Raw genomic sequence first — 24,544 nt, 5'->3', positions numbered from 1 at the left:
GTGTCTGCTAAGACTTTTCATTCTATCACTTCGTATGAGGCATGGTATAGTAAAAATCCATCTATGGCTTATTGCCATATGTTTGGTTGCCTAGCTTATGCTTTGATACCAATGTAATAACACAAGAAGTCTGGATGACAAGGTTGTAAAATGCGCTTTTGTTGGATACAGTAATAAAAGCAAAGCTTATAAGTTGTATTATCTTGGTTAACCATGACGTTCTGTTTGTGGAAGATGATATTCAACCTTTACTTTCATGTACAAAAGAGAAAGATATATGCTTATAGGATATATATGTCACTTTTTTTACCTCTTTTCAGTTTTGTGTAATCATAAGTAGTGCCAAATGAGGTAGTTTTTCAACCTACATAACTTTCTCATGATACCACAAATTAGTCTGTTTCTAATGCATATGTGAATTATGTACTTCTTAATGAGAGAATGGAGATTGAGCAGTCTAGGATTATACCCAAATGGCTAGTGCAAACATTGCATGATAAGAAGTTAGATCCACCATTGACTAGGCATTCTCATTTGGCCTTTCTTATTTGGGCTCTTATAGTGCCTCTTATGCATCAAATTGTTATGTGTTGGTTATTTCTAGTTTGTGTGATGAGGATGAGCTTGTGCCTTTTGAGAAGAGACATAAAATTTAGAAAATTGGATGGCTACTATGGAATGTGACTATGCGACTATTATAAAAAATGCTCCTTATGTGATTTGCCTCCTACTAAGAAGTCCATTAGCACCAAGTGGGTTTAGAAATTAAATTGTTATCTAGATGGTACTATTGCTCCTAAAAAGCTAGACTTATTGTTGCAAGGGGTTATTCTTTGTAGAAGGGCATTGATTTTGATGAGACCTTTGCTCCCACTTGTAGTATAACAACTATCCATAGCATTTTTGGATTAGGAGCTCATAATGCTTAGAATATACATTAGTTGGATGCCAAAAATGCATTTTTGAATGGTGATTGTTTTTCAGTCTTGTGGTTTTGTATAGAAAGGGCAAGAAAACAAAGTATACAAATTGAAAAGACTTTGCATTGTCTAAAATAAGGATCTCAAGCTTTGTATGAGAAAATACATGGATACTTAATTTATGCATGGTTTTTATAATAGTCCAATTGAGATCACATTATACATCAAACATGAGGGTAATGTGTCTCTAATCATTGTGATTTATATCAATGACACTTTGATCAACAGCCCTATTAAGAGACGCATTGCTAATTTTAAGATTGAGTTGAATTTAGTCTTTCAACATGTTGGATTTGGGTCTTCTGCATCATTATTTGGGCATTCAAGTCAAGCAGTGTGATGTAGGTATTTCTTTATTTCAAATAAAGTATGTTGAGACATTATTGCAAAGATTTGGTCTTGAAGACTACATGCCTAGTGCTACTCCTATGGAGATAGGTTTGAAGTTGAGCCTTCACAATGCAAGAGATTGATTTGATGTCTTTCTCTATTAGCAAACTATTGGATGCTTGATTTATGTGTGCATTACAAGGCCTAACATTCAATTTTTAGTCTCATAATGAGCATGTTTTTGCATAGCTTAGACATTAAGCATTGGTTGATAATGATGTGGATCTTTTGCTACTTGAGTGGTACTCAACAACTTGGGTTGTTTTATCCCAAGGGAGGATCGTTATTGCCACATTACATGCCTTTTTGGATTTGACTAAGCTAGTTATTATTATATGTGCTATGTCCACAAGTCTTTTTTGCTTCATGCTTGGTACCTCATGTATATAATGGTTGAGCAAGAAGTAGCCTACTATGACTACTTCTAGTTGTGAAGCTAAGTACAATGTAGCATTCATAGTTTCAATTGAGTGTGCTTGGCTCAAATTCCTCTCAGTTGGCTTGGGTATTAGATAGTCATTTCCACCACAATATTTATTGATAGTTAGAATGCATTGAAAGTTGCACAAAATCTAGTGTTCCATATATGTACTAAGCACATTGAGGTGTACCTTTATGTTAGGAAGAGACTCTCTATAGAAGAGATTAGTTTGGCTTATATGCCAATACAAGACAATGTTATAGATATTTTCACAAAGGCTTTGCCATGTGAGAAGTTTGAATCTTTTCACAAAGCTTAAATTGGGCTTACTCCACATCACAAATTGATCTAGTCTAATGGGCATGGCATTTTCCTATACATGTGCGCTAGCTCTTATTCACCACATCATTCCTAGTGGGATTTGTTGCCATATTTCAGTAGTGATATGTGTGAACACATAGAATCATCAGGGCACTTTATCCCTCTTTACGAGGGTTTTCTCCTAAAGCCTTGCATTAGGATACACTTAGTCTTGTAAATCTTCTTCATCGATATCTTTTAATACACTGAATTGTGCTCTCTCAAGCTTCTTTTTCTCCAAGCTATGTACTTGCATATGTGCAACCCTAAATCCATCATATTTCAATAATGCTCCAACTCATGAATACAAATGTGGCCATTATGTTGTACCCTTCCAATTTAATCAAGTGAATTGTGCAATGTTAAAAATGATGTATTTCAAATTTATTCAACAAATCTTTGCATTTTTGAGAAATATCTTTGCACTTCAATAAAAAATGAGAGACCATTTAAAAAATTGATTTATGTATTGTTAATCTATGATATTTTTCTTTCTTTTGTAAAATTTTGTGATCTTGGATATAATCTTCTTTAAGAATAATATAATACACTATGTGCAATATGTTATAATGTCTCCATGCAATATGCTGGTTAACAAATTCTCAGATCCATTTGGACAAAAACCATATAGATCTCTCTCTCTCTCTCTCTCTCTCTCTCTCTCTCTCTCTCTCTCTCTCTCTCTCTCTCTCTCTCTCTCGTATGGAAAATTTGTAACTATACAAGTATTGAGTAAGAACATGATGTATTTTTCTCTCTATGAGATGAACAAGAGCCCAATAGGGCCAAAAATGTTTTAAAAATGACACAAATGATTAAGTTGCTAATTAAAAGAGGTTTTAGAGTAATAGATTCTCTAAATTTGGTTGTTCATATGTGATTAATAGGAAAATTATACATCATTGACCATTGTTGGACAAGGACAAGGCTTACATGTTATGACTAGAAGGAAAGAAGAATATAAATTTGTGGGTGGATGGAAATATGTATCCATAAGACCCTTCAACATGTAGGCCTCCTCCTTTTTTCAATATTCATGACTTCATAAGATATGTTGGAGAGGGTTGTGAGCAACATCTAGATTGTCTATAATAGATGTCTCCATTTGAGGATCAACCTAGTCCTCCATCCTTGTTATCATCCATCTCCTTGATCAAACAATAGCTTGTGAATTTAACTATCTCCAGTTGTTGCTCATCAGATCTAATTGGATACTTCACAAGAGCATACATAATGAATGCAATAGACTTCAACATAAGCCTACATTTCTTGAGGCAAAGAGAGCGCACAAGATTTGGCCCATAAAACTTTCCAAGAAATGCCTTCAACACTTCTTTGTGAATGATGTCTTCCCTATGGATGACTTGCTAGTGGATATGTGAACAAAATCCTGTGACTCCACTTGCACAATTGGGCTTGTTAAATCTTTAAACTCTTCATGGTTCTCCTTACAAAAATATTTGGAATAATTTATTACTTAATCTAGATCTCATTTGGGATAGAACATGTCCTTTGGCAAATGGGAAAAATGACAATTCAATGTTACTTTGAATAAGAAAATCCAAAAGCCTCACGACGAAGAGGGCAACGCCGTCCTCATGGACTATTGACTAGTACCAGTGATGGCGTTAGGGAGAGGACGAGGTAGAGGCCTAGAGGAGCAAACGCAGGATCCAATCATCTGTTGGACCTGTGGACACCCAGGCCATGTCTCATCACGCTACCCCGAGAGGGAGCAGCATAACAGAGACAAAGCTGACCTAAGGTGTGTAGAGTGTGGAATTCATGGAGTTGCAAAAGGATGCTATTGTGCATATAACACCAAGTTTGAGTCACGTTTGAAAGAGTTAAGATTCCTCCCTAATTCTTCTACCAAGGTAATGAGTCATAAAACAAAAAGAGCTATCACCTCCACAACATCCAAAGAAATGCCTGGTCCAAGTTGTTCTTTGCGCAAACTCTCCAAGTTCCACAAAAAGTATAGGGATTTCAAGGTTCAATGGCTGAGCTAAATTAGCTCCAAATGCATCTCACATAAGAGGTATAACATCCACAAGTGATCCGGTATCAACAAGTAGAATATTCAAGTATTTATGAAATGATATGTCTTATTAAAAATGTTGGGAGTCATTTCTCATTGATGATATGTGTAGGATATATGTTGCTATGTAGTCTAAGCTCAAAGTTCAAACTAGATAAATGAAAAATATCTTGGAAAACTTACTTGTCTACTTGTCACGTGAAATAGTAGGTATCCTATCAAACTTAGGCCTTGGTATTATAATCCTCATCAAACATCCCAAAACTTAACCACTTGAATTTGCGTTCATGAGATGTGATAAGTATAGGCTTACATTTCATGTAAAACTTGATTGAATAATATGATGAAAATGAAACAAGTGAACTCATTGTGTGAAGAATTTGTTTGTGGCAAGAATATGAAAATGATATAGCACACCATTCTAAAAGGCCAACATGAATAAGAAGCATGGAATGCAAGTCAAATATGCATGGGGAAGGGAGGGTTATCTTGATTTAGGGAACTAATCTCTTGCATAATAAGGGACAATATAAAGGCGATGATTATGATCCTTGATTATAATAACAACCATTTAATCAAACTCCTTGTAATTAGCTTCTTTGTATAACTAGATTTTTTTTACTATCTTATCATGATTAGCTCCTTACCTTAATTCCTCTAGTTGTGATAAGTTTGTAATCTAAGTTTAAATGGCTATGAGGTTCTAATATATACAAAACTAACCTTACTAAAATCAATTATCAATAAATTGTAAGTGTTAAAAAGACCTCCCTAATTACCAACACCTTGTGATTAAAGTACTCAAACTCATGCGCTAGACTTTTTTTATTAAATTCAAGAGAACCTTCTTAAATAATGCAATGAAAGAATTTTTATGAGAGTGTCTAATGCGAAAATTCCCTATGAATTTATTCGATACGTATTTCATGAACTTTGCATATATGAGGTTACGTAATCATTTAACATATTGAGTTCATCGACAAGCAGTGTGGGATCATGGACTTGATTCTTGACAATCGAAACCTCGTTAGCAGCCACTCCACCTTGGGTAGAAACACCTGTAGAGTTGCTAGTTGTGTGCCTCTTGGGTGCCATCTTTCGCGGAAATCTAGTGGCCTTTGTGTGCGGGGACAGCTATTAGATGCGCAAGAATTTTCTGCAAATTGTCCAGCAGCTTTCCACCAATCCTCATGGCCTTTGCACTTGAATCGATGTGGTCACGGATTAAGGAAAAATTAAGCCGGGTCTTGCGAGTGAAATATCTCCTAAAGGAGATGCTTTGGAAGCTTCTTGGAAGCTTCCAAACTCCTTTCTCTTCTCTGACAGAAAAATCAGACGATGTCTTCTCTCCTTCTTTTGACGATTTCAGATCAAGGAGCCACATAGATGTCTTGTTTATAGAAATGTGTGGCATTATCTACTATTGAAGCTCAAGGAGCCATGTGGGTTACTAATCTAGTGGAATACTTGGGCCTTTGTGAAGAAACCAAATATACCCTTTCAAGTGACAAGGTACTCTTCATACCTAAACCATGGGTTTTCTCCAGTGGCTGAATCTCTCTCACTAAGCGCATTTATATGCTTCATCCACAAAAGCATTATTTCAACCTCACTATTTAAAAAGAGAGAGGGATGGGAAGCGGGTGGGACAAGTCTTGTTGTGAGGGGACACATAACAAAAACCTTCCTTCATCTACCATTCCTCAATATATCACAACTAGTTTACACAATTCTCTACTACTTGTGGATACTACACAACTACTCTATTAGCTATGAATGGAGAAACTTAATCAACTTACACAAAAACCTTGAAGAAAGGTGAAATGCAAGGTGCATCGAGGATTTCACTTTGTGGTACAAATACATTGTCCTATTGTATTGTTTCAATAAATGTATTCAAGATCCATATCATTAACATGGTTTCACATATAATCAATGTAAAATACCAATTTCTGCGATTGTAACCACCTATGTACACATGCATGCAACATTGTCAACTATTTATCCTGCCACTTCTTCAAACAAGCTGAGCTATAAACATTTGTAAATGGTTCTTGCAATCTTCTTCTCTCTCACACATATGATAAGCTATATTACTATATAAGCCTATGTTGCTTTGTTAATTAAAGATCAAAGCATCTTTTAGCCTTAAATTTGATGTTCAATCTTCCAAGTTTAAGGACAATTGGCTGCTTCACCCTTTTATACTCTTTAAAGTATGAAGGATAACCCTATACTAGGAATGGCTATAGACTTCAAAAAAGTCTTGCAAGGAAAGCAGGGCATTGACTTTCTAAATGAATGAAATTCCAAATTATCTTCCATTCTTGGCAAGTAATATTCCATCTTCAAACTTCAAGGGCAAACCATCACTACAACCTTCTATCCTCTTCAAATAGTAGTCCCCACCATTAGCCATGCTAGACTTCAAGAAAGTCTTAAGTTGAGTGGGCCACAACCATCAAATGACATTGCTATGACCGAACCCTAAACACATTTCAATCGAGGGAATTGATTACCTAGTTCAAAAAGTGCACAATGCATCCCTAATTTGAAAAGAGATTTGTCTTATATACATCTAAGATTCCCTAAACCTCCCATATCTCTCTTCAATGGAGAAGGCCATTTCAATCCCTAGGCCAATTGAACAGAGAAGGCAGATTCGACCTCTACGCCAATCAACCTCTCACAATAAGAGCATATGGTGTACTCTATGGAAAGCCCCTTGACCAACATGGAGTTTTTTAATCATTCATGATGTGTTTGGACATCTTGGAAATCTGAGATCCCATATGGAGGTGATTTTCCACTGTCCATCAACAATCATCGTGACATTCAGTTTAATTGACTGGCCAAAATCGAAGTGAATCACTGCGAGGAAAACTTGATCGGGATCAATTGGGACACTCTCCAAATCCTGACAGCATTCCTGGTACAAGATTAGGTACATACATAGGAAATATAAATACTTAGGTATAATCTACATACACAAAAAACTACCATTGCGCCAATTCATGCGAGAGACAAAAGGTTCTCAATCCCCATGTCTTAGCCGAAGATTGAGGGAGGTGGCTTGGTTCAAGGTTTGGGCCTAATTTGAGTGTCATTTGACAATCCTACTCTTGCCATGCCTTGACAATTTGGACATCTAGGCTCAACATTATTGCCATCAAACGCAGCAGACTGAATTGTGCTGAGTCACGTGAGAGCGTGCCTGGCAATGTTCAATCAATTAAGAACACTATACATGGGTAAGCATTAGGCTACCCTCACCTTCAAGTTCTAGCATCAATTATATGCCATATGTCATCATATATTCAAATGGTGATACAAGGCTAATTTTGCACGTAAATGATTGCACTGTCATGTACTCTACTCTTCTGATGGTATCAAGCACGCAAATTGTTCCCATTTGTTGGAAGTTTTATTATTGCATAGCAGGTTAGATGCACTGTATAGCTGGAAAAGGACCCAGTCAGATATTACTGTCACGGTTAAGTGATTTAATCAATGGGAACCACTGAGACTAAGTAGATTTGCAACTCTGATTTCATGGGTTCCTCTGGGTCAACGGTCAGGGAGTGTCCATCGGCAACGTTTTAACATCAGAAGGCAGTTATGAGATTCATGCCAGCCACTCGAGTTCATTTTGAGAAAGGATGTGTCTGGGCATCGAACAAATACTATCACACACTCCTACATTTTGGAGTTCCAGAGGCACAAATCAGCACGGTTATCAACACACTTCTCAATCATGTTTTAAGGTGTCTTATAGTATTTCGATTGCTCCCAGACCCTACCAACCCCTTGTCTTGGCTGTGGACCTGGTTGAGGTGATTCTGCATGTATAGCTGTGGTGTTGGGCATGCTGGTCAGAGGTGCAGTTGTTTTGCCCATTGCTGGCATGTACTCTGCAGAGGCAGATTGCCTTGTGTTTTGAGGCATGTGGATATTTTCTGCATTGGCTTTATTCTGAAGTTGAGCCCTTGTGAGGTTCTTAGTAATTGAGCTGGTAGTACTTCCTCTGGTATCTTTGAAGCTTTGTGCATCAAAGCTGGAGTCTACTGGATTGTTCATGTCTGCCATCTGTAGATGTCTAATGTCCTTATCATTGTTCACTGAAGTTCTAGAATATACAGCTCTGTTTTGGTTTTGCGACCCTGTATTGAAACTGGAACTTCTCTCTACCTGCTGACTAGCTGAGAATAGAGGCTTTCCGATTGGATATTCTTGAGACAGTGGCATGTTGTTGCTATTTACATTCTCTTCAGAGGTGTTCGCCCCAACACTGCCAAGAAAAATTGGTGGTGCCTTTCTAATTGACATCACTTGAAGATTGTATGCAATACCCAAAGCAGCTGTTGTCAGAGCAGCAAAGGCTGCTCCAGTGAATACACCTGATTTCAAAATATAGCAGCCAGTAGATAAACTGTCAGCAGATGCATCACGCCTATCATTGATGCTGGCTCCAGCAAGCAGTAATAAGAATGCTATGGAAAAGGTTACCCTGTGCAGCAGATGAAAAAGAGAATTTAGCATTCATCACAGCAAGTTAATATGTGACATATTTTTCACCAAAAAGGAGCAATTATAAAAGTTCGAAGTGCTAAGAGCACTTTTTACCAAGATAGAGTCAGGAGAGCAACAGCAAGAATAGGACGTGTATTACTTCGAGGTGCATCATGAGGTCCAGACTCACAGCAAATGCAGCCACCCAGAGCATTTGATGTTATCTGAGCTATCAGAAGAGAAAATGCTGCAACTAATCCCAATGCCATTGATGGACTCCTTCCATGCAAGCATTCTGTGCTTGTCAATCTAGTTACATTACTTTCCTGTAGCAGCGTAGCTAGTCAGAAATAAAAAGTGCCAACATATTTGACGCAAAAGTTTACTTACATGATCTAGATGATGACATTCATGCCAAACTCAGTTTTTCGGGTCAGATGTGACCTCTTACTAGACTAGAGAGAGAAGGACCTGCTGTGCTTCCCAAAAGGGGAAACACAACAAAACTTCACTTCCTAGACTTCCTTCTGAATTTATGCTTTTCCTAAAACGTTTAGTTAATAACAGTGTTTCAAGAAAAACATTTTTCACCTTCAACTTTGACAATCTGCAAGTCTTTACCTACAATTTGCAGGCTTTTTCATCAAAATTATACCCAAAATAACCCTAGTGAAAACTTTTTTACTAAATATTTCAAGGTGTTATTTCAAATACAACATTGGCCCGACACTAAACCTCAGTTTTTCATGAACATTGATTTATGGTCCAACTTGAATCTGATATCCAAGTACAACTTGTTCTGTGACATTTCAACCTTGAAGCTCAATTTACAGAACAGGGTGGGTGCTGTTTGCTCCAGTCTAGGGAGGCTAGTGCAAGATCATTTTGTTCACAGAGCTGTACTTCAGTCTCACCATTTCATAAGGGACAAATATTCATTTCTGGAAGGCACACAGAGGAGGTGGAAGGTGGAGTGGGTTTGGTGCACCTTCTCATCCGTTGGCTTATGCTCGGTTTCTACTATTACATTCCACTAGTGCTTTTAGATTCGTTGTCTTGTCAACAAGCTTCAAACATTGCCTCTCTCACTTCAAAGTTCATCCCACCTACCTTGCTCAACGCCCTTTCCCTTTTAATTCATCCAATGGTCTTCCCCTATGAAAGGCTATACTAAAAAACAACTTGCTCCTTGATTGATACGTCCAGCTCACACAACTCCTCTTATCCTATTGTTGTCCTATCTTCATTTATGACAATCTCCCAATCAACATCAATCCACCAATCTTGCAACAGCAACACTCTTAACATCAATCCACCAATTTTGCAACAGCAGCACTCTTAAAATTAGAGTCCATGGTAGGCTTCTGACCCTCAATCAATTCATGTTGAAATTGATCACTGGTTTGTGGCTTGTAAAGGGCCTGTGGACCATTGGCCGTGACAAGTTCTGGGACCCCGATCAAGCAATCAAACCCAGCACAGATAAAGACAAAACTTGGAGCCAAACTACGACAACCACCTCTCACCACCATCCTCTTAAGTCTGATATTTTCAGTGTCCCAACTGTCTCAGCAGTCTCTCATGTATCGATCACTGAAAAGATAAATTGAACGTGTCAATGGAAAATGTGATGTAAACATACAGCGTGTTTACTTGTACATAATACCACTCTCTGGCTGTGCCACAGGACAACAACCTGCAGCTGCTTACAGGAGGAATGAATTTCTGATATTCTGTACTCTAGCGCTCAGTCCTGTCCCAACTTTAGCTCAATCTTGCCTCTCACTATTCCTCAGTCCTCATTCAGTGTTGCCTTATCAGAGAACTTAGAAGTGCTAGACAGTGATGAGGCAACGCATCCACCGGGAATAAAGAAAAATGTGATCTAGTCTTCTGTCTAGTCTCAAATTTCTTGTGAGCATATATCCAAACCTAATGCATAGATGATAGGTATTAGGAACACAAAGTCCAGCTATAGCTTAGTCACAGGGAGCATCGCTCCCAACCCCTAGGAATAGGGAAGCAGCATTATATCGAGGCAATGTTATGATCATATGCCATTATATTTATATCCGTACATATGATCATATGCCATTATATTGATATTCATACATGCGACAAAAGCTGACGACAAATCTGAAAATATAGAAACTAGACACCAGGCGCAGACAGAGAGAAAGAAGACTCACAATTATCTTCTTGTTTTCTGCAATAAATCCAAGAGTGGCTGAGAGAAACCCTAAGAATCCGACAGTAACGAGAAAGAAGGTGCGCAATTCCATGTCTAAGTTAAGCTGGTGACTTTGACAGGGATATGGTGGTAAGGCGCACTCTGTGTTCTGCGTCCTCCTGTTTCCCTCCTGGTCTTTGCTTCTGTTCTTACGGAGATGATGATGCAGGATCGATTTTGTCGTAGACCTGCACCTGCCCTCCCTCCTCCTCCTCCTTCTTATGGTAATGATGGACTGACTGACTTCTTCTCGAGATGATGAAGATGACGATGCAGGACCGTCTCTGTCCTGCTGTTGATCCTTCTACAGCCACTTCTTCTTCTTCTTACGATGTTGATGATGCAAGAGCGATCATCGACAGAAGAAGAAGAAGAAGTCGAAGAGGGGGAGGAGGAGGAGGAGGTGGTGGTGGTGGAACAGAGGACAAAGTCTGGATGATAGAGGACCGATTTTGTTCCTCTTGTTCCTCTTCTCTCCTTCTTCTTTCTTCTTCTTCTTGCAGGAGTGAATTTGCACTCCGGTTTCCTCCTCCTGCTCTTCTTCTGCTTCTTACGTTAATAATCCAGGACTGACTTCGTCCTCTTGCAGCTCCTCCTCTCCCTTCTTCTACTTCTGCTTCCGCTTATGAAGACAATGCAGGCCTAACTTTGCTTCTGGTCGTTGCGTGCCTTCCACTGAGCGTATGGCGAACGGCTTGCGAGAGATATCGTGCCTGATTTCCTGCACGAAGGCGATGGAGGAGGACGACCGGCAGGGCAGATAACACCCCGGAAGGAAGACTCGTTAACATGAGCCAGCATGCAAGCCAAGAAAGGAAAGCCGGTACATTGACGAAGGAAGGGCATTGGATTAATATGCATGATCGTCATCATATAAAGGTTGTTTGCATGCGAGGATAATACATCCTTGCATCATCATCATATAAAGGCTGGCATGCAAGGCACGTTATTATCATCACAACTTTCATTGTAGCACTAGTCCACTTTATCCCTTCACAACTTGCATTCTTAGGCAAGGAAACCAATTAGCTTTGGACATCTATTAAACTTCGACCTACAAGGCTTCTAGCTTCTTGTACAAAAAATGCTTGAAGTAATGTAAATTTTTAAAAATACATGGCCAAATTGTTGGATTTCCAAGTTTAAGAAGGGTTGAATGGAGTTTGCGTACATTAACACTAATTCATTAGTTGGATATAAGTAAGTTGGTAAGCAATGCCTCTTCTCTATCTATATCTGAAGGTCTTTGATATTGCCACGTGCTTGCATGAAGAGGGGAGAGATGAGTTGGAGCAAGAGGGTTGAGAAGAAGAAGAAGAGCATTGAAAGAGATAGAGGGTCCTAGGAGGGTTGAGAGAGAGAGAGAGAGAGAGAGAGAGAGAGAGAGTGTGTGTGTGTGTGTGTGTGTGTACACAATATTATTATCATCAATATCTAAAATGGGCAAGTTGCCTTTCACTATATATCTCCCCATTGTCGTTGTTGTGGTCAACAACTCGACTAAAAGTTTGGATAATATTAATACTAATAAACACATATTTACATGATATTAATACTTACATATATACATATTATTCTACACACGTGAACTTTTACATATGTAATTATTTATACATGATGTTTATATTTTTTAGAAAGTAATGATATATCTATAAATTTTTGTTGTATTAATATATGTAGATCATATATTAATATATGTAATGCCCGTATAACTAATATGATCATATAATAGTCATTACATATATAAGACATGTCCACAAAATCAACACACATACACAAATTTTGTGTGTGTGTGTGTGTTAACATATATAGATGTAACCATAAATATATATAAATAAACAGTATATATAGTATTACTATATATAAGCATTTTTATAGTTTTTAATAAGCAATGATTTGATATTTCTAATTGCACATAGGCAATAATATGTGAATAAAAGTAGCATGTGGGAATAAAATTAAAGACATGAGAAGGGATTATATACAAAACATAAAGAGTTACAACAATTGACAGATATAGAAAAAGATAATGGAAAATAGAAACTTGGAACCATCAATATGAAGTGGGGATGTTAAATTATACACATTGAACACTAGAAGCGACAACATCCGATAATAATAGTAAGAGGAGCAAAAATATATGTGCATAAAAATATAGTCCTTTGAGCATGTCATTTTGCTGGCAACATGCCCAAACATCGATAATAAAATTTTGCACCAACACTAGCCAATAGGAGCCTAATGTGCACATGCCATGTAGGTTAGTTGCTTGAAATATATCTGAACCTATCGGCTATGTGTGGTAGGGCCATTGGTTATCACCTTTTTGGCAAGGCATAGAAGGGATAGGCTTCAATTTTCAAGTCACTAACTTCAATGTTCAATGTGACCAACTTCAACATGCATATTCAAAAGCTAATTGTTCTATATGAATGTGATAGCTCAATCTTCACTTAGAACTTGCTTCATTTGGATGTGCAAGGGTTCAATCTCCATTCAGTTAATATTACCTCATACACACCTAATCCCTCACATGATAGACCCTAACCCTCTTTTCCCCCTCCTAAATAGCCTCCAGACAACCCCCTTCTCATTCATTTCCATTGTATTCTTACTATGATGATTCCTATATAGTAGTAGGAGGTGTGTACACAATGGACACAACAAGAACAATGTTAAAAAGGGTTAGTAGTAAGACCACCATGAGGATATTACACATGTTCATGGTGGTGGGTACCTTGGATATGGAAAGTCACAATGCATCAAATGTTTCAAGATAACTCCGCACTAGGAGGATGCCAAGATTGTGATCCTTAAATGAGACCCAAGTGGCAACCTTTAAATCATAAATTAATATTTTCAATTATGTATTAGAAAACCATGGAAAAAAGAATCATGAGTAAATGTGAGCATGTCGATAGTTTAGCAAGTGCATACGTGCATGTATTGAGTTTCCAATGCCCTTCACAATCAAGACTCAAAGGAGAGATTTGGTGTATTGAAATTACATAAGGGAGAAGGTAGTGAACCAATTGTGAAAGAAGTGAGATGTAGGATGGATTTGATTAGTTTTGAGAACTTAGCTAATTACATGTCCATACACTAATTGTTGCATGAGAAGGGAAGATGTGTGTGTGTGTGTGTGTGTGTGTGTGTGTGCGCGCGCGCGCGCGTGCATGTGCGTGTGCGTGTGTGTGTGTGCGTGCGTGCGCACGTGCGCGTGTGCGTGTGTGTGTGTCTCCAAATGTCATATGAATGGGTACTTTTAGTATCTCATGCATCAAAATATGATATGTATTTGTGATTCAAAATGTTGTCATGTGACCATATCCACACTAAATTGCACAACCAATCCACATGCATGAATACATAAAATCTATGACTAATGTTGTAAATCACCCATTTGTTGTTAATATAGTGTTTGTAACATGTCTCAAAAGTATAGTGTTTGTAATGATCCCTTATTGGTCAATTTCTTTCCTCATTTAGCATACCAAAAATAACTTACGACCAACCCTTGTAGAGCGTTAGTCAAGCACCTATCTTTGTAGATGTTGCAACCAAGAAGGAGATCCTTATAAAATGTGCTTGTGTATGACCTGAAGTAGAAGCAACAAACTTGACATCTCTTTATAGCTTGTGGGATATTAAAGCACAATATTCATGACATACCAAAAAGGTTGTGGTGTGGTAAATCACCAATTAGTTGTTTATATTCATACTATACTTTGGAACATGTGTTAGAAGTATCTTTTTTAAATATCTCCTCAAGTAATGGTTAATTTCTTCTCACATTCAACATGCCAAAGAATAACATTTGTAACCAACCCCTCCAAAGCATCAACAAAATCATGCTTATGCAAATGAATAGCTTTTGATATGTATTTTTTGAACAATGTATTTGAACTTACATGTCTCCAACTAGAATGTCACACACTCAAACCCTCTCCATCCCAAAAGAGGTTCATATGAAACATGTTTGTATCGGCTGCATAAATTCACATGTGCCTATTTTATATTTTTGCTTGTGTGTCTAAAACCATGCATATATAAGACATGTATGCTTACTAAAAGATTCTAAGATAAAGCTCCCATCCAACCATTAGCGCTTTCCTTTGCATGGACCCCATTGTGACTTTTCATTTCTCACATGTGGATTAGAGGATAGTGGAATTTATAAATTAAATATAGTTGTGATTTTGTCTTCAATATATTACCCATACATAGGTTACCCACACTTTTTTAATGTTCTAGATTGGTAATACACATATACTGTTAAAGGAAAACTATTGTTAAAATGCCTACTCCTCCCTATATAAAAGGCACAATCTCACCAAATGACCTAATGCCATTAAACATATACAAAAGCATACAAACATATGCACATTGGTCTTAAAGGAAATAGAACTCCAAGCATAACCAAAATAGTATATTAGTCAAGGAAAAACCCACTCACTTTGAGCAACCAAAGTCTCACAATGCTAGCTGGTTGGTTGAAGGGTTGAATATGCAACAAAAATAAACATGGAAATACCTTATAAGATCTTTTATTTAAATGCATCCATTTTTCGATTGCACCTATTGTTGTACACTTGCATCAACATTGCTAGCAAAGTTGGGCTAGAAAGCCCCTACATGGTTGAGACTTGATCAAGTTGCAACACTATATTGACTAGTGAATTTTCTTTGGGTAAAATTTCACAAACAGGCTAAAAGAGATCCAAAATATAAAAATTTGGATATATTTTATACAAAAAATTGCAATCTATCCTTTGATATGGCTATTAGCTAAGTTTTTAAAGGTGTCTTATTGCCAAAAGTCACCTACATTGCCATATAAAGAGGGATAATAAATAAAAAACGTATTGACTTCCATATATATTATTCTCATGAAGCATGCATTTCATGTGTTATTTAACATCCGATAAGCATGGGATTACATGAGTATGTATGTGTATATACCTTGTATGTATACATACATATGCCTTGAATGTATGTATATATACCTTGTGTGTTAAGATGTACATATGTATATCTTACCTAACATGACAAGTTTAGATGATAAACGAGCTTTAGTTGCCAAAACTTCCATCATATTTTTTAGTACAGGCATTATAAAAAACATTAATGGTGAATAATACTAACGAATAGAGAAAAATGAGAGCATACGATCAATACATACATAACTTGAAACAAGTACATGATGTGATGAAGGGCAAGAGTGCTTAGTACATGTTCCAAGTCAACTCTCACTATCCTATTGCAAGGCACTTCCCACAAGAAACCCCAACTTTTGAAGTTGTTATCAAAGCCTTTAGTCCCAATTTTTAGGTTCAACCTCTATAAGTTCCCTTGTTTTGTAGATGGGCTACATGCAACGATGCCTTTAGTCCCTATTTTTAGGTTCAACCTCTATAAGCTCCCTTCTTTTGTAGATGGGCTACATGCAATGATGCCTCATCCCCTGGAGTAGCTTTTCACTTGTCTCTATTATTTCATCCTTAAAATAGATCCATGCAATCTTTGAGGGTATTATGTCTAAGGTGTGAGGCATTTTCCTTTTGGTTATTTGTTTGATCATGTGTAGCATCCATCAAGAGAAACTTGGACTCATGTTTAGGTCTTTGAGTTTTAGAGAGAGAAATCCTATCAACTAATAGAAGGAGAGCTACCATTATAGTAAAAATGGGATTTTCTAAATTTTATGTGTTTAATCTCATTTTTCAATTCTATTTTTAGAAAATATTTATGGGGTGCAAATTCATGGAGGCACCAAAAGAAAGACGTATTTGTACAATTTAAGATGTTAAAGGAAGACATTTTTTGTCAGCCAAGCAAATCCTTGCAATCTCCTTGACATTTTCTTGAAATTCTTAAATATGGTACCCAAATGATTGAAATCCTTAAACATTTCACTTAAATGCTTTCCCTCCATTGTAATATCCCTAACTTTTTCCAAAAATCTCAAATAGTTCAACAAGGTGCCTTTTGTCCCTCCATTTTACACACGATTTGCTATTTTCACATGTACTTTTCATTCAACATCTTTTGTTGCTTATCTTCTATTTTATACAAAGCTTCATGTCCTCAATGTCCTTCCTCTTCTATCAAAGCAATCACAATATACAACAAATTTGATCTTGATAACCAAAGGTAGATTCCTACCACCATCTCTATTAGCACTTGGGTTATGTTGTAGACACAAAGAAGAAGGGAACATGTGGAAATGAATTCATTAATGCTTCTAAGTGTTGAATCAAAGATTCAAGCTCAAAAGGCTAGAGAAAAAATCAAGGAAGTGCTTATACAACATGCGTACATCAACTTAGAATTGCACTTACAAATTTGGCCAATTGATATGCCACGCCATAGACTAAACTGTAAATTATGGTATATCAAGAAGTTTCAAACTAGATTATATATTCCTAGAATTTACATAAGTTTATGAGTATATTTGTAAATATATTTCCATGAAACCTCATAGATATGTAATCTATTGAAAGCGTAGTGGGGATTTTTTAATGCATATCATGGTTTTATTGGCAAATAACTTTACAAAGTTAAATCAAACAAGTCATTGGCTCATGATAGGATTTTTGTAGCCACCACACATGTGACTGTATGATAAATTTGAATCATTTCTATCTCAACATCTAAAATTGTATTCTTTGCAAGAATAATTTTCTTGACACCATCTAAATCCAAAATGTTTAGACCAGATGGTGTAGATGTAGGTGCAAGCATTCTTACATAGCACATAAGTTGATTGCATTGAGCTATTTGTGTGTGATGCACAATCAATGAGGCTCTCTACCATCCAAGCTTTGAATAATAAAAGGTTATCATCGAAGTTATTCACCAATCCTGCATAATTCAGACAAAATGAGGTTGAGCATGAAGTCCTTAATGCTTAAGCTAGGTTAATGTTTAAAAAAATTGAACTACATCATTTGTATAAAGCTCAAGTAGATGATCGTTTTGCATTATAGAGAATTCTCCATCTACAACTATGGCTCTCACCCTTCTCTGGCACATTGCTACTAATAATATGGGTTTTCTTCATAAATCATTCTATTGCGTTATGTCTTTGAGACCTTCAATAAATTTTGCAAGCAATCTATTTTGAAAAAGAAAAACTATATATACACACACATAATAAGAGATGAAAACTTGCAAAAGTAAGTATGGTCTCTAATGTAGTGTGTGGCACTACTCTAGGCAAACATGCTTTATAAGGAATTATACCTAAATCTTTGGTATCATCCAAAGTGTTTATTACATGGAGGAAGAATGCACTAGGGATGATGTGGTTGTAGCTTGCCTCGATCATCATTTATCAATGTTTTATGAGGTGTAGGTAGGAGTTGTAGGTTAATTATTTTACTAAAATTTGTTCTCAACATGTGACTTAAAAGTAGATACAAAATTTGTCTTCAAAAGAGCGTAGTAAGCATGGGTTATGGGTGATTTCATCAATATGTAATATGAACCCTTTCAAGCTAGATACTTTGGGTACATGGTATTACGATAACAAGATGCACTCATGTACACCCTCTCCCCATGGACTAACAAGTAGGTGTGTTCACATGGGTACATGCACTCATAGACGCACACACTCAAACTAAGGCTAGTCATGCAATGTCGAATAAATGTGCCTTTATTCTCTTCACAAAACGACAAGGCACAATCGCATCTCGGGGAAGTCACTATATGTATATTCTCTACATCATGTGTGTTCAAGGCCTATTTATAAATATCCTTATCTATGAAATTTTCGTGAATAAAACATAACCCTTTTCTATTCAATCTGTAAATAACCCATTTATATTACACCCTTCTATATGTAAAAATATATTAAAATAGTATTTTAAAAATACATTATTTTGAACCCACGTGATCACACATATATTCATGAGTAACTTACCCGAGAATCGCATACACTTGATGTCCACAATTGTGTTATTCTACAATAAGGTGAGTGTAATAGATAATTTATGAGAAGCATGACAATATCAAGTATTAAGAAACACTAGCCTTGATACCTTTTAATAAAGGTAATTTCACAACACCACAATAAGGTTTTCAAGCTTGTTGTCAATGGAACCATCTCGACATGGTCGTCTACTCTGCAAACTGACACAAATTGATGAACCTTGCCTCCACTATCCTGTGCAATGGCCTCCCAAAACAACCCACCAAGGCTAACACCAAAGCCACATCCCATATCATGAGGTGCTACATTAAATGTTTCAAGCTATATTGATATCATGTCCTATATAAACCACACCCCCCCCCCTGCGGATCACTCATCTAAAATCACCACTTCAATCTTGCTTGTCTACCTTTTCCAAAGATCTTATGGCTATCCCTCCATCACATCCCATATCATGAGGTGCTAAATTGCATGCTTCGAGCTATATTGATATTGTCCTATATAAACCATACACATACCCCCCAACCCCCCAAGAATTAATCCTCTAAAATCACCACTTCAATCTCGCTTGTCTACCTTTTCCAAAGACCTTATGGCTATCCCTCCATCACAATTTTTGTATAGCTATCCCTCTCTCAGGAAGCTCTTATTAGTGCTGAATCACTCCTCGAAATCACTAGTATAGCTATCTCTCTCTCATAAAGCTCATAGAGGGAAAGCTCTTTGTCACTCATGAAGACTTGGACTACAAATTTACAAGGCAATCCAAATCCATATGGTCATCAATAAATTGTCGACTCATTGTAGAGGCAACTGCCAAGACCCATGGATCGCTTATTGTTCAAGCATTTCAAACAAGTACTAATGGCTACCTCTCACATAGCCGACACACTATCCCTCTCTACAAGTGTAGTGAGCTTACCTTGATACCCGATTGAGTTGCTTCCTCTCTCAAGCACTCCGATAGCTCCACGATTCGTGATGCAAGCTTAAGCATCCTCAAGCCTCTTCCTTCAAGCTCCATCCTCCATAGCCACATGCGAGACTAGAGAAGATAAGAGAAGAAGAAGAGAGGAGATGGAGGAGGGCTTCAACTCCAAGATTCCTCATCCTCACACACTCACTCCCTCACTCACTCACACTCCCTCCCTCAAGCACTCACAAGCAAGCAAGCAAGAGAACAGAAGAAGAGAAGAAGAGAAGAAGAAGGGTCCACTTTGCCACACACCAAAGAATGAGCTCTCATTCACTTTTTGAACTTTATATACAGAACCCTAAATCCCTTTTGGACGGTCATCCCCTTATTCCCCTTTTTACATGGCCGAACTTTTTTCCCATTTGTCCTCCTCTCTTCCTAGCTTGGTCCTCCTGCCCATTCATGGTTACAAATTGCACAGGAGGGAGCCTAGCACTGTTTTACAGAGGTTTTGTTTGTGTCTTTATATTCAAAGTTTCACCTTCTTGCTTTTGGCTTCTTACAGCTTCCATGGTTGCGCCTTGGACTCTTGGTGGTTGTTCCCATGCTTTTAGATTTCTTCTGGGCCCACTCTTTTTTGTAGGGCACCTTTCCTTTTTTCCACCTTGCATTTTTCCTCTTGATTCTTCATTTTCCACTTCCTTCGTACTTTGCAGTAAACATTACCCCCCTCCTAGTTGAGTGCCAATCCCATGGCATTGTTGGGTGGTGAGTCGGATTGTGTTGCTAGAGTAGCTGGGTGGCTTTTTGAGTTTGTATGCGAGCCCTGGTGGATCGTGTTTTGGAGAGATTTATGGATCTAGAAGGCCCTTGAGTTTGGAATGAGCCTTGGTGTTGGAGGGATTTATGGATCTGGAAGGCCCTTGAGTTTGGAATGAGCCCTGGTGTTGGAGAGATTTATGGACATGAGAGGCCCTTGAGTTTGGAATGAGCCCTAGTGTTGGAGGGATTTATGCCTTTGAAATTGAATATCGTGTTGGATAAATCTCTCTACTAGCCCTCCATGCTTACCGTCTCTTGCGTTGTTCCAAATGAGCTTCTTTATTCACTTTTCGACTGGGGCTGTCGCGTCCACCCCTTGCATTGTTGTGCTTGCATGCATTAGGGGAGTTTTGAGGTCTCGAAAATGCCCTGTAAGCGATCCTAGAGAGAGAAAATATTTTAAAAAATAAAATTATTTTTTATTTTTAAAAGATTTTATATTTTGGTGAGTAAATATATAAAAATTTGTTAATAAGTCATTGTCGCGATATTCTCATGGTCACACAAATCTAGAAATCTAGGCCGCCATAAAGGTGACAAAGATTGTCATAATCAAGAACTTACTCATCCTCATTAAAGTGAAAACTAATATCCAATTTGAATTTTGTTTGACGTTTGATTACTTCCCTCCATTCTCACTCTCTTCTTTCTTTCCCATCCTTACTAGTTTCTTCTTTGTTTTTCTTCTTGTTTTTAATTTGCATACTTTTTTAATCCAATCTTCTAATCACATCCTTAGCTATGGATCAGTCATCCAATGATCTCTATAGCTCTAGTAAAAGGCATCTCTATCATCTTCATATTGAGTTGGATAGTGAGTATGAACCAATAAGGAAGAGAACAAAACCCATTACCGTTACAAGAGTCTACGAAACATATACTCATGTTTCAAGGAAAGAAGAATCTTGATCTTTGGTTAGATGGCAGGCTATATCCCAAAGATCCTAGCAAAAATAGCACTCCGCCTTTTTATAATAGCTCTTCATTGTTGAGGTTCATTGGTGATGGTTATAATGGGTTTCTAGGCTATACACTTAACTTGGTTGTAGAAAAGAATGTCCTCAAATTGGAGAACCATCTTTTATCAAAACATAACAATGAGTTACTGCAAAAGCTAGAAGGCTATCAATAGAAGATTCATTTGTTGGAGAAATGCATCAAATCTTATCAACGAAAGCAAACTATTTTAGGACTTTGAAATCGACAAAAGGATCTTAGAAATATTGAGAGTCTCAGACAATGAGGAGGTGGTTGTAGTAAAAGAATCCAAGCAATAAGGTACATTTTTGTTCCACTTTAAAAATATGAAATATGACTTTGTTTATAATAAATTGTATTTATTTGCGATGCTGATTTTGTTTAGGTCTCTTCTTCAACCGAATGCAAGTGAAAGAGATTCTTTCAAAGCATCTCAATTTTATTATCATCTTCTTCCTTCAGTAGTTTCAAAAGATATTTTGGAGAAGAAGAAATTTAAAAATGCAAAGAAACAATGCTTGGAGTCATTTATAAAGGATCTCTCTTTGAATACTGAGTTAGTGCAGAAGACACTAGATAATATTGGTATCAGTTGAGATGCTTATATACAAATTTTCCAACTTTTACAGTCAAATATGAAGTAAGGACAAGTACGTAATTGCATACTTCCAAGGCTATCTATGATTAGAACTATTAGACAGAGAGTGAATAACAAGGTAATGGAGATTTTGGGTGAGCCTTTCCATATCAAGGCTAGCTTTAAGGGCAAGTAAAAGGAAGTTGTATTCAATGAATTTAACAATATTTTCCTTGCACATCCTACAAAGCTTAATGATTAGATTTTATGACTTGTCTCACTAAAAGAGGCACAAGGAGCTAAAGATATCAAGACTAAAGAATAAAAGAAAATTTGATAAGTGACATCGACTACGGCCAAGAGCAATTCAAGAAAATGACTGGGTGCTTGTCTATGACAGTAGCCTAGACAATCAATACAATGCTTCTAGGAAGATGGTAAAGCATTGGTTTGGCATGTATGCAGTAAAGGTCATTCATGACAATGCCACATATTCATTGGCTGAATTGGATGGAGGATGTACCTAACTTGAGAACCCCTAGGTGCAGTGATTGTGATCTTGCGGGTTTTGTGTGGTGTCTTTTTTTTTTTGCCCAAGTTACATAGTTGTGACAGAAGTTAGTCTTCGTCACAACTATGTAACTTTTTTTTTTGGCCTAAGTTACATAGTTGTGACAGAAGTTAGTCTTCGTCATTCGAGTGAGGTGGAGAAGGGGGCTTAATAGATTGGAGAACCATCTTTTATCAAAACATAACAATGAGTTACTGCAAAAGCTAGAAGGCTATCAATAGAAGATTCATTTGTTGGAGAAATGCATCAAATCTTATCAACGAAAGCAAACTATTTTAGGACTTTGAAATCGACAAAAGGATCTTAGAAATATTGAGAGTCTCAGACAATGAGGAGGTGGTTGTAGTAAAAGAATCCAAGCAGTAAGGTACATTTTTGTTCCACTTTAAAAATATGAAATATGACTTTGTTTATAATAAATTGTATTTATTTGCGATGCTGATTTTGTTTAGGTCTCTTCTTCAACCGAATGCAAGTGAAAGAGATTCTTTCAAAGCATCTCAATTTTATTATCATCTTCTTCCTTCAGTAGTTTCAAAAGATATTTTGGAGAAGAAGAAATTTAAAAATGCAAAGAAACAATGCTTGGAGTCATTTATAAAGGATCTCTCTTTGAATACTGAGTTAGTGCAGAAGACACTAGATAATATTGGTATCAGTTGAGATGCTTATATACAAAATTTCCAACTTTTACAGTCAAATATGAAGTAAGGACAAGTACGTAATTGCATACTTCCAAGGCTATCTATGATTAGAACTATTAGACAGAGAGTGAATAACAAGGTAATGGAGATTTTGGGTGAGCCTTTCCATATCAAGGCTAGCTTTAAGGGCAAGTAAAAGGAAGTTGTATTCAATGAATTTAACAATATTTTCCTTGCACATCCTACAAAGCTTAATGATTAGATTTTATGACTTGTCTCACTAAAAGAGGCACAAGGAGCTAAAGATAGCAAGACTAAAGAATAAAAGAAAATTTGATAAGTGACATCGACTACGGCCAAGAGCAATTCAAGAAAATGACTGGGTGCTTGTCTATGACAGTAGCCTAGACAATCAATACAATGCTTCTAGGAAGATGGTAAAGCATTGGTTTGGCATGTATGTAGTAAAGGTCATTCATGACAATGCCACATATTCATTGGCTGAATTGGATGGAGGATGTACCTAACTTGAGAACCCCTAGGTGCAGTGATTGTGATCTTGCGGGTTTTGTGTGGTGTCTTTTTTTTTTGCCCAAGTTACATAGTTGTGACAGAAGTTAGTCTTCGTCACAACTATGTAACTTTTTTTTTGGCCTAAGTTACATAGTTGTGACAGAAGTTAGTCTTCGTCATTCGAGTGAGGTGGAGAAGGGGGCTTAATAGATTGGAGAACCATCTTTTATCAAAACATAACAATGAGTTACTGCAAAAGCTAGAAAGCTATCAATAGAAGATTCATTTGTTGGAGAAATGCATCAAATCTTATCAACGAAAGCAAACTATTTTAGGACTTTGAAATCGACAAAAGGATCTTAGAAATATTGAGAGTCTCAGACAATGAGGAGGTGGTTGTAGTAAAAGAATCCAAGCAGTAAGGTACATTTTTGTTCCACTTTAAAAATATGAAATATGACTTTGTTTATAATAAATTGTATTTATTTGCGATGCTGATTTTGTTTAGGTCTCTTCTTCAACCGAATGCAAGTGAAAGAGATTCTTTCAAAGCATCTCAATTTTATTATCATCTTCTTCCTTCAGTAGTTTCAAAAGATATTTTGGAGAAGAAGAAATTTAAAAATGCAAAGAAACAATGCTTGGAGTCATTTATAAAG

General features: G+C 37.0%; 1 protein-coding gene across 1 annotated transcript; it reads right to left on the bottom strand.

The window, feature by feature from the left end:
* Positions 1–7,236: 7,236 nt before the first annotated feature.
* LOC148028174 (uncharacterized) lies at positions 7,237–11,801 on the bottom strand. Its single transcript, XM_087689867.1, has 3 exons — positions 10,891–11,801; positions 8,816–9,027; positions 7,237–8,699 (listed from the first exon to the last, which is right to left on the bottom strand). Exons 1-3 carry the CDS (start codon positions 10,981–10,983, stop codon positions 7,952–7,954), a joined length of 1,053 nt encoding a protein of 350 aa, XP_087545993.1. The 5' UTR covers positions 10,984–11,801; the 3' UTR covers positions 7,237–7,951.
* Positions 11,802–24,544: the final 12,743 nt, after the last annotated feature.

This window comes from Lygodium microphyllum, chromosome 12 (genome assembly GCF_053477565.2).
Source record: "Lygodium microphyllum isolate KBCC chromosome 12, Lygodium_microphyllum_v1.1.10, whole genome shotgun sequence".
Taxonomy (NCBI): domain Eukaryota; kingdom Viridiplantae; phylum Streptophyta; class Polypodiopsida; order Schizaeales; family Lygodiaceae; genus Lygodium; species Lygodium microphyllum.
The sequence above is the reverse complement of the archived record's forward strand: the minus strand, read 5'-3'. Positions and strand labels throughout refer to the sequence as shown.

Excerpts from the sequence above, each read along its gene's own strand:
- LOC148028174 (XM_087689867.1), bottom strand. The coding sequence starts at position 10,983 with ATGGAATTGCGCACCTTCTTTCTCGTTACTGTCGGATTCTTAGGGTTT. Across the intron at positions 9,028-10,890 it reads CAGAAAACAAGAAGATAATT|GAAAGTAATGTAACTAGATT; the intron begins GTGAGTCTTCTT and ends ACGCTGCTACAG. Across the intron at positions 8,700-8,815 it reads GCTCTCCTGACTCTATCTTG|GGTAACCTTTTCCATAGCAT; the intron begins GTAAAAAGTGCT and ends TCTGCTGCACAG.